Source organism: Neolamprologus multifasciatus, chromosome 14, assembly GCF_963576455.1.
Source record: "Neolamprologus multifasciatus chromosome 14, fNeoMul1.2, whole genome shotgun sequence".
Taxonomy (NCBI): Eukaryota; Metazoa; Chordata; class Actinopteri; order Cichliformes; family Cichlidae; genus Neolamprologus; species Neolamprologus multifasciatus.
In genome coordinates this window covers 24,043,548-24,061,415 of record NC_140452.1, presented here as the reverse complement: position 1 = coordinate 24,061,415, position 17,868 = coordinate 24,043,548, and the positions used below count along the sequence as shown (strand labels likewise).

At 39.8% G+C, this 17,868-nt stretch overlaps 1 protein-coding gene across 2 annotated transcripts; it reads left to right on the top strand.

Annotated features, from left to right (window-relative positions):
• The first annotated feature begins 82 nt into the window (after positions 1-82).
• LOC146504106 (CLOCK-interacting pacemaker) lies at positions 83-12,207 on the top strand. 2 transcript variants are annotated; one of them, XM_085131185.1, is made up of 4 exons: positions 83-212; positions 6,057-6,239; positions 6,850-7,040; positions 7,168-12,207. In XM_085131185.1, the coding sequence occupies exons 2-4, from the start codon at positions 6,065-6,067 to the stop codon at positions 8,206-8,208; spliced, it is 1,407 nt and encodes a 468-aa protein (XP_084987311.1). In that variant the 5' UTR covers positions 83-212; positions 6,057-6,064; the 3' UTR covers positions 8,209-12,207. The 2 variants fall into 2 exon arrangements, with proteins under 2 accessions (XP_084987311.1, XP_084987310.1); XM_085131184.1 differs by having other exon boundaries at positions 7,165-12,207.
• Positions 12,208-17,868: the final 5,661 nt, after the last annotated feature.

Here is a 17,868-nt window from a genome sequence, read left to right as displayed (position 1 = left end):
TATCGGTGCCTGCGTTGTACCGTATGAATTGATATGATTACTTGTTTTTCGTCCTTTACGTTTTGTTTTACAGAACATAATGCAGGGTGACATGCTTGGAGCAATTTAGAAATGGTGCTGGCACATAGTTTTTCCCAGCTGAGTGACTGCCTGCAGCACTTGAAGCAGAGTACACATCACAGCTGAGCAGACAGTGGTGTGGGGTCAAGCAGGTAAGCTGCAAACGTGTGGGTGAAATGTGTTGTTGGAAAGTTAGAAAACCAGAAACCCATTTTTCTTTAACTTCCTAATATAATTATATGTATTTGTATGCTGATACATGGTACAGTTGAGTCCTAATTGAATAACAAGATCAGATATTTTGGTCATGCTGGTATGTAATTCTGTTGTCTTTCCTATAATCTTGAACTATTGTTTACACATATACTGCCATGTCAGCAATTGTCTTTCAAACAAACTTATTTTTATTTATTTAGCAAAGATCCATCAACTAACATTTATGTCTGTTTGCTGGCATGTCTGGTTGTTTGCACCATGGAGTACTGTGGTGCAAACAACAGTACTTTTTTTGTAGACTAACTCCAAAGGCATTGGGCTTTATACAATTAGGTCAGCAATTTACTGGGTAAAGAATTTTTTGTAATTTTCCCACTGTAGAAGTTTCTTATAAATCAAACTGTCAATATGTGGTTGGAGTAAGCTGAAGGCATGCAAAAATTAAATGCAATTTGCATTTACTATTTAGGAATTACAACTATTACAAGAGACTTACAAATAATTTGACAAACAATTTAAAATATAAGAATTGTTATTTGTGTTATTTATTTACCAAAGTCCTTCACACTAAATGACTACCTGGAGTCTAGAACCCGTGGACGTCACCAAATGCTGTTTTTCCTTCATTGAGATGCTCTTCCAGGCCTTTACTGCAGCCATTTTCACCCACTGCTTGTTTGGGGGCCTTTCTGTATTCAGTTTTGCATTAAATGATCGAACATTGCTTTGTTGAGTTGAGCTCAAGCAACAGACTTGGCTATTGAAGAAAATATTTCTTTGCCATTAGAAACTGTTGAATTGCTTTTGCAGTAGGTTTTGGGTACGTATCCATTTGCATTGTGAAGTGCAGAATCTGGACAGACGTTTCCTCTTGCCTCTTCTATCAGCAAACATCTCATCAAGAAATCCTAGTGACCTAGTTCCACTGGAATAATACTCTCTCCACCATATTTGACAGATGATGTAGTATGCTTTGGTTCATGGACTCTTTTTATGTCTTTGAGAATACTTTTCTCAACATTGTGGTGCAGACTAACTTTGGTATATTCTTGTAAAGTCTTATCTGGTTTTCCTGTTCTTGAGTGTAATCAGCTCTGTATTTCCATTCTTAAATGTGTCTTTTGATTGTTACCTTGACAATGATTGCCTCACCTATTTCCTATGTTCTTCACCTGGTTAGCTGTTGTCAAGTTCCTATCAACCAAGGAAATAATGTCATCATGGTCTTTAGTCATCTTCTTTTAGCCTTAGTCGTCTTCAATTCAATTCAATTTTATTTATATAGCGCCAAATCACAACAAAAGTCGCCTCAAGGCGCTTCATAGATACAGAGAAAAAACCAACAATCATATGACCCCCTATGAGCAAGCACTTTGGTGACAGTGGGAAGGAAAAACTCCTTTTAACAGGAAGAAACCTCCGGCAGAACCAGGCTCAGGGAGGGGCGGCCATCTGCTGCGACCGGTTGGGGTTAGAGAAGGAAGACAGGATAAAAGACATGCTGTGGAAGAGAGACAGAGGTTAATAACAGATATGATTCAATGCAGAGAGGTCTATTAACACATAGTGAGTGAGAAAGGTGACTGGAAAGGAAAAACTCAATGCATCATGGGAATCCCCCGGCAGCCTACATCTATTGCAGCATAAATAAGGGAGGATTCAGGGTCACCTGGTCCAGCCCTAACTATATGCTTTAGCAAAAAGGAAAGTTTTAAGCCTAATCTTGAAAGTAGAGATAGTGTCTGTCTCCTGAATCCAAACTGGAAGCTGGTTCCACAGAAGAGGGGCCTGAAAACTGAAGGCTCTCCCTCCCATTCTACTTTTAAATACTCTAGGAATGACAAGTAGGCCTGCAGTGCGAGAGCGAAGTGCTCTAATATGGTGATATGGTACTACAAGGTCATTAAGATAAGATGGGGCCTGATTATTTAAGACCCTGTATGTGAGGAGCAGGATTTTGAATTCAATTCTGGATTTAACAGGAAGCCAATGAAGGGAAGCCAAAACAGGAGAAATATGCTCTCTCTTTCTAGTCCCTGTCAGTACTCTTGCTGCAGCATTTTGGATTAGCTGAAGGCTTTTCAGGGAGTTTTTAGGACATCCTGATAATAATGAATTGCAGTAGTCCAGCCTGGAAGTAATAAATGCATGAACTGGTTTTTCAGCGTCACTCTGAGACAGGATATTTCTAACTTTAGAGATGTTGCGCAAATGGAAGAACGCAGTCTTACATATTTGTTTAATATGTGCGTTGAAGGACATATCCTGGTCAAAAATGACTCCAAGGTTCCTCACAGCGTTACTGGAGGCCAAGGTAATGTCATCCAGAGTAAGAATCTGGTTAGATACCATATTTCTAAGATTTTCAGGGCTGAGTACAATAACCTCAGTTTTATCTGAATTAAGAAGCAGAAAGTTAGCAGCCATCCAGGTCTTTATGTCTTTAAAACATTCCTGCAGTTTAACTAATTGGTGTGTGTTATCTGGCTTCATAGATAGATAGAGCTGGGTGTCATCTGCATAGAAGTGAAAATTTATGCTGTGTCTTCTAATGATGCTGCCTAGGGGAAGCATGTATAATGTAAACAGTATTGGTCCTAGCACTGAACCCTGTGGAACTCCATAATTAACCTCAGTGTGTGAAGAGGACTCTCCATTTACATGTACAAATTGGAGTCAATTGACCCTGTGCACGAGAAAATGCTAACTTCCTGGTTTGAGACCGGATGTGGGGTTGTACATTTCCGGTAGCTTTACTTTGCGGTCAATCGCTACTGCGAAGATATACTCCAAAATCATGTCCAAAACTCAAAAGCGGAAAGATCGCGTTAAGTTACAAAGAGCAGAAGGTGGGAACACTCACCACTGCTGTGTCATAAAAAATCTAATGATCAATTTTGATGTTTATAGAGTTTAGATCAATCAGTTGTTTACATCACTCAACACAAGCAGAACTGCATTACTGCATGCAGAAGACACATCGTCCACATTCAGAAGCACATTTCTGTATAGTGACTGGTCTTATAATTTAAACAGGCAAATGTTCAGCATTCAAACTACAGGTGAAGAATAGTCAAACCAGATGTTTCCCCGTTATGTCATATCAGCTAGTCAAGTACACACCTACACAGCATGTTAACAAACCGTGAAAAAAGCCACACAAAAAATGAATGATTGCTGGTAACGGTTTCTATACATTAGTATTTACAAAGGGTATGTTGTGACTTACCTTCAAAATTACAGCGGTCCCTCACTATAACATGGTTCACATTTCACCTCGCTGTTTCGCAGATTTTTTAGTGCAAGTTTGCATGCTTATTTTACATCACATTGTGTCCTGCGTCCTGATCGCTGCAGACGATCTCCTCCCTGACGTCTCTCCTGTACAGTACAGAATCGCTGCATCGATCGCTAGCAGTGTGACTCTGAAGTGCAGTACTGTATGTCCACGATGTCCACGAAACGTTTTGCACCGTCAAAAAATAAAATTGGCTACTTGATTTCACCTATCGCTGGTTATTTTTAGAACATAACACCCAGGATAAACGAGGGACAGCTGAGAAATATAACATTTGAATCCCTTTTCTCTTTTCCCCTGGGGCGCGGGGGGAAAATATCGACAAGTCGATGAAAATCATTTACAGATATATTGGGTAAATGCCCAAGACATCTATAGAAATGTAAATCGCCGCTTGATTCATTCATTTGCTTAACTTGTTTTGGACCGTAAACAAGGCGCGAATAGGACACCGGAAACAAAGCTCCCCACAGGAGTTTCCACACCGGAAGTAGCATATGCTAACGTGCACATAGTCAATTAGATAGATATGATACAAACCACTGCAGCACAGTACCTGTAATACCTACAGCATGTTCTAATCACTCTAATAGGATATTATGATCAGCTGTATCGAATGCTGCACTAAGGTCTAGCAGGACAAGCACAGAGATGAGTCCACTGTCAGAGGCCATAAGAAGATCATTTGTAACCTTCACTAAAGCTGTATCTGTGCTGTGATGAGCTCTGAAACCTGGCTGAAACTCTTCAAATAAGCCATTCCTCTGCAGATGATCAGTTAGCTGTTTGACAACTACTCTTTCAAGGATTTTTGATATGAAAGGAAGGTTGGAGATTGGCCTATAATTAGCTAAGACTGCTGGGTCTAGAGATGCTTTTTGAGTAAAGGTTTAACTACAGCCAGCTTGAAGGCCCTGAGGTACATAGCCGATTATTAGAGATAGGTTGATCATATTTAAGATCGAAGAATTAATTAATGGCAGGACTTCTTTGAGCAATTTTGTAGGAATGGGGTCTAAAAGACACGTTGATGGTTTGGAGGAAGTAATTATTGAAGTTAACTCAGAAAGATCTATTGGAGAAAAAGAGTCTAACTTAACATCAATGGTACTAAAAGTAGCTGTAGATAATATTATCTGTGGGATGATTATTGGTAATTTTTTCTCTAATGATAAAAATTGTATTTGTGAAGAAGTTCATGAATTCATTACTAGTTAACGTTAAAGGGATGGTTGGCTCAAAAGAGCTCTGACTTTTTGTCAGCCTGGCTACAGTGCTGAAGAGAAACCTGGGGTTGTTCTTATTTTCTTCAATCAGTGACGAATAGTAAGATGTTCTGGCTTTGCGGAGGGCTTTCTTCTAAAGCAGCAAACTATTTCTCTAGGCTAAATGATTATCCTCTAAATTTGTGACACGCCATTTCCTCTCCAGCTTACGAGTTATCTGCTTTAGGCTCTGTGTTGCTGTGTAATCAATTATTGTAAATATAAATGTTATCAGGAAATGATCAGACAGGAGAGGGTTTTCAGGAAACACTGACCTGTGCAAGAATCTACCAAATTGTTGGTAAACATTGTATGCTATCCTTCTAATAGTTTTTTTGTTGTTTTTTTAAAAATTTGATTTCATTTTTTCCAGCCTCACTTGCAACACTCTCTCTTTGGACCTTCATTCCAGTGAAAGGACACCCTGTGAAAAACAGCAATTAACCATGGATCTGTTTATCTGTTTAATTTCTCAAGGAAAAAAAAGGGCTGGGATGCACCTGGCATCAGGGATTTGTCCAATTACTTCTGAGCCTCTGAATCTGAATTTGTGCAACATTTTTGTTAAAGTTGAGAGTATGTGCTTCAATCACACTTTGATTGTTTAAAATCCAGTTTTGTGATTTTTTAAAAAAAATTGATTACTTAATTGATTAAAAAAACATATGGGCATGTACATGGCTTAATAGAGTCCTAAATGTATGTCAAGATCTGGTTTATAGTTAGGACTTAAAAAGTATCTGTCTAACTGTTGTTATGGCCCGTCTAGGCGCGGCCAGACCACAACATAAGGGGTGATCCATCCCCGTCCAACCCCAAGCAGCACGTCACACACTTAATATTTTTGTGACAGTGATTTATTTACAATAAGTGCGATAAACCAAGGAAGGGAGCATATCTTAACATCAGGGTGAACCCAAAGCCAAAACAACAAACAAAAGGGTAACCTATCTCACTGTGTCTTAGTGAGTGATGTTAGGACCATCTGTTCAACACTGTGGTTAATGTTGCTGTCTAAGGAATTTTAACCATACATCAACTGAAACAGAGTATTACATTTTAAAAATTAAACTGAAACAGTTACCCTCCTATAGTATGAAGTATGAGGATATTGCTGTTTATTTGTGGATTATATGTATGGTAAACCTGTTTAGGGTTACTATTTCCTACATCTTAGCACAGAGGAGCTATCTAAATTTCTCTGATTTTCTTGATAGGGTCCAGTATGCCAAAGGAACAGCCTCCATTGGATCAGCACAGCCCTTGTGCTGCACCCAGCAAGAAAGTTAAAGATAAGAGCAACAATACAGCTCTACTGGCTATACGTGACATTAAAGACAAAGATGACTCAAGCAGGAGGGGCTCCCACTGCAGCTCCGAGAAGGACTCTGGCTTCTCTGGTGAGTCCAAGTCGATATAGCGAACGCTTCATATTTTATTTCATAGCTATTCACCATGCTTTTTTGATTTATATACAAGCCAGTGCAAGCATTGATACCTTCACTTCAACTTTGCTGGAATAATGTCTAAAGCATCTCCTTGAATTCAAAGTGAAAAGGTTATTACAAATATATAGTTTTAGCTTTTGGGGTTAGATTTTCATCTATGTGACATTCCTAAGGGACACGGTGAAAGTTGATCAGAAGAAAATCATAATGCAATGAGTATTGTTGGACGTTCTTGTGTGGCTTGAGTCATTTAAGAGCATCTAATGCACTTTTTTTTTAATTTCAAATACAAATAAGAAAATGAATAAAACAGAAATACGAACACTGTGTTACTGATACCACAAAAGAAGTGTTGACTGTAGGAAAGCATGCATGTCGCTCCTGTCTTCCCTTTTGTGAGAATAAAGCAAATGTTTGCCTAGTTTGATTTGGTACTGCCTGATAAGGTAGTGAGGGGAAGAAAAAACATCTCTCTGCTGCTTTGTGTCACAAAAAGTTCAACTATCCTCTTGAATGTGGTGTTCAGCTGTTAGCATTTCTTCCTGTAATAACTTTTCTGCAGATGGTTCAGACTGGCAACAGGCAGATGTGGAGGACCAGAAGAGAAACAAAAGCCAATTCAGAGCCAGTGAACATGCAGAAACATCACAAAACCAAGAACGTATGCAAAGGAATCTTGGAAAGCATTCTGTGATGCCTGATGGTCATGACCAGCCACCTGTTTACATGATCAAGAACACGATGCTTAACCAGGTAAAGAAGGATACAACCAACACAGGATAGTCTTTCAGAAAGAAAAATAATGTTCACATCAGATGTACTGTGGAGCTCCTCACCAGTGTGTCATATTGACTTTTCTCTTCCTGTTTTGTTCCAGCAGTCAGATGTGACCCAGAAAAGAGGCCAGCTTCTCTGGAGAAACAGCGTCACTGACATCAACCATTCGGGTTCTCGTCAAATAATCCTTCTCCAGCAACCAGGATTGTTGCCTGCTACCTTCCAGCTATCAAAGCCCTTGTCCCGAAAGTTTAATGTCTCAGAAAGGAAAATATCTGGTTCCTACTTACCCATTCTGAACTCCTACCCACGCATAGTGCCAAATCCCAGCAAGAAACCACTGGATAAATATTCGATCCACGAATCCCAGAGTCTCAGCAAGAGGGTGTGCTCAGAACAAAAGAGTGATGGCCCGTCTGTGACCCGAAATCTGCCAGAGCAGCACCTTCATAAACAACCTAAGTTGGCACTCTCAGCGACTGGCATGCCGTGTTCTTCTCCACCCCAAGATCAACTGTCTGCCTCAAGTCCCACCCCTACTTCCATGAGCCAGAGATCCCCATCTGTATCCAGTCAGGACACCAGCTACTCGTTATTCACAACCAGTTCGGCTGGACTTAACAGAGATGCCACCACCAGTATTCGCCACCGACGTTTTCTCAACACAGTAAAAATCCTCAGACAGTCCGGTCTGCTGGACATTACATTGCGCACAAAGGAGTTGATGCGTCAGAGCAACGCCACAGAGCGGGACCTCTCCCAGCTGCGGCAGCACACAGAGCTGCTGTGCCAGGCTGCCAGCAACCCCAGCCTCAATCTAAATGGTATCACTATTTGGGAGCACCTCCATCAAGCTATGGCTGAGTCAGGAAATTATCCCAACCTTAAAATCCTGCAGAATATCCAAATCTCAACTGTGCCAGGTTCTGCCAGTCCATCAGAAAGGATTTCCAAAGGAGACACCAACAGGCCACAAGCTGCTGAGACCACACAAGCCCTGCCAACGTGCCTTCTCAGCACCATGCCAGAGCAACACTGTGGTGTACAACAACAGCCACAGTCAAAACAAGACAGGAAGCTCAAGGCCAGTAAGACATCCTTAGACAAAGCCAGCTTTACACCTCCTGACAGTTCTACTGGTTAGCCCAGTTGGCAGTGCCTTTTTGAAGGGTGAGTTTTAGTTGTGGACATTTAGTTTTATGAATATTTTAAACCCAGCGTTACAGGCGTCATGCAGAAAATCTCTGTAGGTTCATGGAAATCAAACAAAGACGTAGCTTTAGTCCTAACTGTGCATGTCGCAGTTTTCGGACTTAACTAATGGCTTAATACACTTGAGTGCAATCAAAGACCAGATTCACCATCTGATGACAGATGATGGTACGATGTCTGCTTGAGATGCACTTAAAGAAGAGAAAAAAACGTGTTTCCCTGGGAGAAGGGAAGGGGAGTGGCACTTCATGCAGTGATGACATCTGCAGTATATATTATCAAGTTTGGTTGTTTTGCTGTTGTTTCAAACCAACCCCATTCAGGGAAAGATGAATAGAAACAGTTCTTTTATACCTGTATCACCAACATCAGTGTGATTATTCTGTGCCTTTGATAGCACAGCACAAGCTAAAGACTCAAAATATAAACTGCACAACACTACACTGGACATGTGGATATCTGTCCAATCTCTTTTCCACAAAGCCTTAAAGCTTTTTTTCTTTTTTTTTTTAAACAGGGGCACATTTACATCACAGGCTATCATGCTGTTGTTGTTGGTTATAACAATTTTCTTTCTTTTACAAACACAGCACACATCTCATGATTAGGGATGGGTACCGGTATCCGGTGCCATGATGGCACCGGTTCTGACATAAACGGTAGTAACCAGACCGAAAAGCAGCGCGCATTTCGGTGCTTTATTTCGGTGCTTTTTTTTTCCTGAGCTGTGATACACTTTCTTCTTCCTTACATTTCTATTGGCGGTTGGCAAACAACTGAAAGGTGCATTACCGCCACCAACTGGTATGGAATGATACACTTTAGATTCTAGCCAATCATTTTACGTTTCGAGGATAGTAGGCGGGTCCAGGTACGTACGTTCTTTTAGAGCAGAGCTACAGATTAAAAATGCCCAAGGCAAAGCGGTCAAAAGTCTGGCTGTACTTCACAGCAAAAGATGCAAACTCAGCAGCCTGCAACAAGTGCTTTAAGCTGATACTGTCAAAGGAGGTCACACTTTAAATCCGATGAACCTAGCCCTGCCAGTGTAGCAGAAATGATGATGGCAGCAGCAGCCGTTCTTCTCTGCGTGAGTAGCTTAATGTTGTTCGTGTGTAATTTACGTTGAGTAAGCTAACCGCGTTATTAAATTAATGCATGTAACGTGAACTAGCAAACACCATCATAGCTACATGCGGCTGTCTTCTTGTTTGATGTCAGATACTCCCTTCACCCTGGCCAAAAAGGCTAAAATGACCGAAGAAAAAGTGGAAAACAGCTAAACATGAGAGGTTTTTGGACAAAGTTTGTGTTTTTTCCATTGTTTAAGCACTGCTTCCAGCCCAGAGTGATACCATATATGCCCTATACCTGCAGAAAAGACTAACATTGTTATCTTTTTACAAAAAAAACAGCTGAAAATGAGAGGTTTTTGGACCAATTTTGTGTTTTCCATTCTTTAAGCACCGGTTTGGGCACCGTTTAAGCACCGGCACCGTTTCAAAAGTACCGGTTTGGCACCGGTATCAGATAAAACCTAAACGATACCCATCCCTACTCATGATAATGGAAGCAATTCTGCAACAAGCTCTATGTATCCAGTCATACCACATCCTCTCATGTAGCTGCTTTATTTTTTTTACTTTGGTCTTACTTTTTTTTTTGATCAAGCCACTAATTGTTGCTTTTATATGGTCATTTGTTTTGCTTGTAGAAAACCACACTTTGGTTTATAAATGTAAAAATTTGAGTATAAACGTATGCTGTTGTTTTTGTTTTGTTTTTTAATGCATGGGGTATGTGCAAGATTATTCTCTCTTTCTGCATATGAACACATTTGTGAAACTTAAGGTGGTTTTTAATGCTAAGTTTTCATAATTAAGCTATTTAAATAAAACAATATGAGAAAATGGTCTATTTTTCAGTGTGGAGCTTTTCAAGGTGAGTCTCATATTATTGTTGTGTTTTTGTGCCACATGTTTACTTAACCTTGAGTTATTCTAGCTGCTGCTATGGAAACTGACAGGGTGCTTCATGTGGTAGAAGTGCAGCACTGTCTCTGGTTCCTGAAAGCCATGGAAATAGTTTCCTTTCCATTTGCTGGATTGTGTGGATTGTAACCCTTGTCTACACTGTTCTTTTCCTAATGAAATAACATGCTGACATATGAAAAGTACACTATGTACAGAGGTTGTTGGAAAGAGTGAGCAATTTATACTATTGGTCCTTGATATTTAATCAAAGTATAGACCAGATGTGGCACCCCCTTCGATTATTTTACTCCTCTAGGGTCTAAGCACTGTACCAGAATGGGATTTTAGGCATATGCATGGCGCTTTCATAAAGCTTAAAATGGTCTCTGTGTGGCCTGAATGTTTTAGTTACTTAATCATTTACAAATTATATGAAAACAATATTTACCATGTTATCATAACGCATGAAGTCTGTCTGTGTGTGATGATTTTTTTATTTTTTATTTTTTTAATTTTGTTTTGACTGCCAGCTCCTACACAGTCTGGAGTTCAGCGATCATACTTACTCATACATACACAGGAATGGCTTAGACTCCTTAAGGTTCTTCTTTATATTAAATGGGTGGTTGCTAGGCATCATACTAAAAATGGTTTTTATGGTAGTTTTATTGTAATGGAGAGAAAATATAGGCTGGATCCTATCGAAACCACCATTTGACGAGAGGCAGGCTACATCCTGAACAAGTCACCAGTCTGTTGCTGGGCTAACACAGAGAGACATGTAGGGGCTATTTAGAATCACCAGTTAACTTAACCCTACTAAAAGATAAAGTATAAGTAACCTAAATTGATTTGCATGTCCTCCATTTTGTGCGTGAGATGTGTGAGACATCTTCACGAGCTTGGGTCCTCTACCAGAGGCTTGGGAATTTGACTGTTGTCCACAGAGACCTTTGATTTCGTGCCTGGAATGTGTTGGAGTCAGTCTTCCAGTTTTGGGGTTACAACTCCTAATGCTCTTATTACCATTGCAACCACTTTGGAATTAAAAATAGCAGCTTGATAGTGTAGTGGCAACACCACAGTCTTTCGAACAGTTGGTCAGGGGTTTTGGCCAGAGCATGGATCCAGTAAGGGTCCCCAGGTTGTGCCCCCCATGCTGCCCAAACCTATGAGTGGGATATTTACAGACATCACCTGGCTTAACAAGGTCCATGTCAATATCTCTCATTGAAGATAAATTGGATACTGGAACAAGGCATACATGAAAAAGGACTGATATATAAAAATGAAAACTTAAATTTCTTTATAGGGTCCACATCTGTGGGCCTTTATGTTTTGTTGATTTCTTGCTCTAAATGCTTCAGACAAAACTAAAGTTGTAACTCAATCAACTCTTTGTATTTTTTACACTTTTCTTGGTGGATACCATTAAAGCACTCTCATTTGCAATTCAAATTTTAACATTTTATCTTTTATACAATCAGTTGTATAAAGGTAAACGGGGAAAGCCACATCACATTCAGCTCTAAATTGTAGCAAAAACCAAAGGACCAGATGACCTTTTTCTCTTAGTTCAGTTTGAACTACAGCAGAAGTTCTTCTCTGATGCTTTGCTCCCCAGTTTCTTTCCTTTGGTTCGCTGATTTTTCAAGATTTGGCTGGCAAAGATGATGGAAACGCTACAAAATGTAGGAAGTATACGTAAACAGGTTTGTTTGTGACAGTATCATACCTAAAAGTTTAATAACAATTCTGAAAGGCTACAACATAACAAGCTGCGATGTGAGTCATTAAAATCTTGTCATAGGCAGCAACACTTAGTTAGCTGGATGGCTGCATATTGTGATTAAAAATTACAGTGTAGGCACGTAAGCTATACATTTTTGTTTAACAATATACAGTGGGGTACATAATTATTTGAATTTTAAAAATTTGCTCACAAAGAAATAAACAATGGCTGGAGCCATGTATCATAAAATCATGGACGGCAACCTCCTTCGTTCAGCCAGAACACTGAAGATGGGTCTTTCAACATGACAGTCACTCAAAACATACTTCCAAGGTAACAAAGTAGCACCTAAATAAGCACATTTTAAATCTAAACGAATTAGGGAATTTCTGTAAAGAAGAGTGGATTAAAATCCCTCCTGGCAAGTGTGCAAATCTGGTGACTACCAACAAGAAATGTTCAATCACCTTGCTTGCCACGAACAATATACTCCCATTTTTGCTTTGGGATCAAAGACTTATTTAAAACAGTGAGATACAAATCATTTTATTAATTTTGGGGTTGATATTCTGTGTCTTTATTAAAATGAAACAACCATAAAACATAAAGCCTGTTCATTTCTTTCTAAGTGAACAAACTTTCAAATTCAGAAGGGGATAAAATAATTATTTCCCAAACTGTATTTAATCTTATACCATGATCCCACCTGATTTAGAATCCCAGTCCCAGTGCCCAGCTTATACAGGGCCCATCCTGGAACAAGCAGGATGGAGGAGAGGGCCAGTATCCACCCCAGCACATATGCCCAGGATGGGTAGATGTACCACCGATTAAAGGTCAGAGGCTGGTACTCAATGAAAGAATATATAAAAGAGCCCTGAGAAATCAAAAGGAGATGGTTTAGCTGGTGGCGAATTGAGTGCTGACATCCTAACACTTAGGATCGTGTTCCTGTCATGTCCTTTATTATGTCATAAAGCCGATCTACTCCTTAATAGGAGAACAAACAAGATAAACAACATATATTGATCACACTTGGTGTTAAACGGCACTATAATGTCTATAGTGTCCACAAGATAAATCTGAGAAAATTTCCCTGATCATGTCATCACCACGACATCACTAGGGAACGATATGGAAGAGCACACCTACCAAATATCCAACCCAGTGCCAGAGTTTCAAACACACATAGGAAGAGGATGCAGGCTCCATTACAAGCATAGTAGTCCAACAACTGGAACACAAACATTCCTCCCTAGACACAATGACACAGATATTTATTTCATATGTGTTTAGTTTTAAATCTAAAATCAGGAACTTAGGATATATAATTTTTAAATATTTTCTTTCAGACCCCCACACACATTTCTAAAACATTTTTTGGCAGTGATACATTACATACAGACCTCAGTAACCATGACAAGCTGAGAGAAGAAACATATTAGGCAGTAGAAAAGGAGAAAAATCTCCCTTCAGCCGGCTCTGCGCAACATTTTGGGAAACATATCGACAACGGACGTCATCACCACCTCCATGGCAACAAACTGTGCAGAGAATGGACAAAACACAAGTTGTGTGTGTCTTACTTGTGAATCCAGACCCAAGAGAATGAGCATAACAAAGAAACAGATGGACCACAGTTGAGGCAGGGGCATCATGGCTACAGCCTGAGGGTATCCTGGTATGAACGCCAGGCCTGGACCTGAAAGACAACAGCATGATGCCAGAAAACTGAGCTCCTTCTATATAAAACATGCCAGCCAGTGTTGAATGTTTGTGTTTTAGTTTGGACAGTTTGTGGTGTGTAATGGCATAAATATAACAGCAGGAATGCAGTAAATTGAACAGCCACCTGTGCCTGCTTATATTAACAAATATTACTTTGCTACTCATGTTTGACTGTCCACAAGATGGTGCAAGAGGCTGAGATTTGATTTGTATGGAATTTTGTTTTCACCATTGTGAGGAAAGAAAACAAGGACACCGTTAACCAGTTCCTAAAATCATCTTTAAAAAAAGAAAAGTAAACATGTCATGTTCATTGTTTCTGCTCTTACTGTCCTTCTTTAATGACAGTGAAACAAAATCAATATACTTATTTAAACATGAAAGGGACACAGATTTATATGTGATGTGTGTTTTGGCTAAACAAGAGTTAAGTTTTTCCAAGTGTTGATGAGCTCTGATGAGAGCCTATTGTTTTATTCCACTCCTCTTGTTTAAGCTCTAGGCAGTTCTTCTCCCTCAGCGCCAGCTCCCATATTTTCAGTCTCTTGCTTTCTACAGCCGAGCAGAGCAGACGGGCTAAAACTTTTTTATTGGTAAGCTGGAGAAAATAACCTCTAACGAGTGAAATACCATTTAAACTGATATTGTTCACCAAGTATGGTTTTGCATTGGTTGTTGTAGAGTATGCAGTGAAAACGGGGAGTTTACTGAGCCATGGCGTCACGTAAACACTGAGCATCCCACTCGACAGCGGTAAGCTAAATGTGGCTAATTAGACACGTGAGTGGTTGAATTGAATTGAATTGAATTGAATTGATACACCTTTATTAGTCCCACAAGGGGAAATTTCATAAGGCTGCCGACCTATTGCACGCAATGGCCATCTTACCCTCCGACCATACATACATTACACTAAACATCACATGGGGAAGACAGGTCAGAGAGGTATAACAATGGAAAATGCACCACATAAGGAAAGATAAGGAGAAAAAAATAACTCCCCCCAGACTCCAACAGGGAGATCAGTTTGAGAACAGAAAAAAACACCTCTGCACATAGCACATGAAAAAACTCTTAATACACCAAAGAAACACATGACAAGCAACAGGGGTGGGTAAAGGGTGCAGCATCAGAAGGGAATAAGCGTTGAAGGCGTTTGAAAAGGGAGGGGGGATGAGTGTGTGCATGTCCAGAGTTCAGCTGAGACAGTGTCCTTCGCCCTGCTAGGCTAAGTAAACAGTCTTCCAGCCAACCCAGGTGGCCTTGCATGGAATGGGAAGGAACAGACTAAACGCAGTCGTTATCAGGGTGTTTTGTTCAGCTCCAGCCTTGAGACCGCAGCTGGTGCCGAGAGGGTATCCGCATGAAGTGATGGTGGTTTTTACTTTAGTGCGAACAGCTCATATGAATTTCAAAGCAGTTCTACAGTCCAACACTGGTCTCCCAATCTCCCGCTGGAGAGCCACGAGCTTCGCCATACTTGCGTTCTGTGATGTTGTCATTTCTTGTGCTCAAGGAGCCGATTCTGAGAACTCACGGCAGTGTGCCTCCCCGAGATGTCATCCAATTTGCACCCAATTTGCGGGGCAATATGACCATTTTTGGTCATATTGCCCCGCTCTACTCCTGGCACATCATTTTCAAACCCCCGTGGTCTTTCGCTACTCTGGTTTAACGTGATATATAAGTCACTTACATAACTTAAAAATGTTACCGTTTGGCTTTTTTCAGTGTTTTATTTGTTCCTGAGTAAATTGGTTTAGCTGTGATTAAAGTTCAAGGTTTCACACAGCTGAATAAACGTCAAACAGAAAACTGATTAAACAGAAGTGTAAATGGTAAATGGACTTGTTCTTATATAGCGCTTTTCTACTCTGTCTGAGCACTCAAAGCGCTTTATACAACTAATTCATTCACCCAATCACACCCATTCACACAAGCACTTTTTTCTGACCTAAGTGCTAAGTAGTCTACCATTCATACACATTCACACTCCGATGGTTGCATCGGAGAGCAACGTGGGGTTAGTATCTTGCCCAAGGATATTTGGCATGCAGACTGGAGCAGCCTGGGATCAAACCACCGACCTTCTGGTTAGTGGCTGACCTGCTCTGCCACCTGAGCTACAGCCACCCTCTGAGATGGTCGAGAATTTACTCCAATGTCCTGTTATATATTAGCGAGCGAAGACCAGACGAGTTTATTAAACTCAGTTGATGACTGTCTCGATACTAGATACCTAGATACCTAGATACTTGAAGCCTTCTGGAAAATCTTTAATATTACTGCAGGTTACAACTGAATTTTGAACCTTGATACTGTGAATTTTGAACTTTGACATTTGATGTTGTACAACTTGACTGAATTGATGATAGCTTATCTGAATAGTAGTTACTGCAGTGTGACACTACTTTAGTTTAATTCATGAGGGTTATCCTTAAATTGGTCGTGACATATATTTGATCTTGTTTATAGGTCAGGTTTTTATATGGGATGAACCTAAGGACCAGTTCAGCGAGTCTGGATCTCAGACTGTTCCAGTGTTCACTGGATGGCGTGCTAACCCAAGATACCAGGAGACAATATACATATACATATACACACACACTCATTCGCACATTGATGGACTACAATCCTCTGTACAAACAGTGCGGTAGGACAGACAATCACACACACACTTCTCATTGGACAGAGTCTGTTGTGATGTTGGAACAAGAAGGCATAAGTGGGCAAGAGACAACATGGCACTGTTGGAATGCTACTAAGCAAGTAACCCCAGGAAAAGCGGTTACATGAATCGGATGTGAGACCTATTGGGTCTTTGATACACAGAATCCATTTCTAAATTACTCTAATTTATGAAGGTCCTCTGCTATCATTATCATTTTAAAAGTACTCAGGGGCAGACTTGTTTCTTTATGGTTTTGTGTATTCCTCTAAAAGCTAGTTAAGCACAGCAAAAGGGGAGTCCATACCCCATATTTATAAATTGGCTCTGTGTGAAATAGTTTTTTGCCTTATGGATCCCTGCATAGGTGCTCTGTCTGATACCTCAGCTTAAACGTATTGGTACCAGAGTGACATTGAGGACATAGAAACAGAACAGGAAGAGGGACAGATTAAAAAACAACCAAGACATAAAGTTTAAAAGTTTTGTAAAAACAGCATAACTGTATTCCAGCTTTATTCTAAAGAACTTTCTACAGCTTCAGTACAACTGTTAAACCTTGTTTTTAATGTATGTTTATTTGTTTGTTTTTTAAAATGTTATTTATTTTAACTCTTTCCTGCCTGGCAGCTTTGGCAATCAGAATTGCGATCCGAATGCATGGTGGTGCCAAACACATTTTGCTTTTGCAAGAACAGCTATATAGAATCTCTATAGACTCATTTTGTTCATGTGAATATTTTCTGTTTATTTATTTGTTTCTTTTGTGCTATTTCAGATATCACAATATATGTGGAAAAGCATTTATCCAATTTTAACTTAAAGTCCACTGCAAAAAAAACAAAAACATTATTCTCTTTAATATTGGCTAAAACGGTATAAACATAAATATGCAAGCAACAAACTGTGACAATTGTAACCTCGCTTATATGTTTGCATCACCTAAAACTCCTAATGTATTGGTAGATCACCTGGGCAGACCTAAGTCAAGTCAAACTGACTCAAATTTCTACATTTAGATTTTGAGATACCTAACCTGAAAGTTTGAGTTATCCTCCTAAGACCAAACTCTTCCATGGCATTCATTTTATATTTCTCTTTGATATTTGGTCATATTGGGACCCGATGAATGTAAAAACAAAGAATTACCAGATTTTTGTGAATGTGTGATGTCCGCATATGTGGACGCCAGGTCCTAGGAGGTAAAGGATAGAAAAATAATTTGTCAAATGCACTCAAATTTAATGAAACACACACAAATAGAAAAATGCCACAAAAGCAAACAAAACACAAACAAAGGTTTTTTGGGGGGAGACAATAACTTTACAGTAAAGGTGTGTCAGAAACTGAAATGAAGGAAGGATTGCACTGGGCCATGCTTAAAAGACAGGATTTATTGGTGTTGTGAGGTACTTAAGCACATGATTCATATAATGCTTAAGATACACTTTTACTTCTATTAGCTTGTCACTGCAGCAGGTGGTCTCTAAT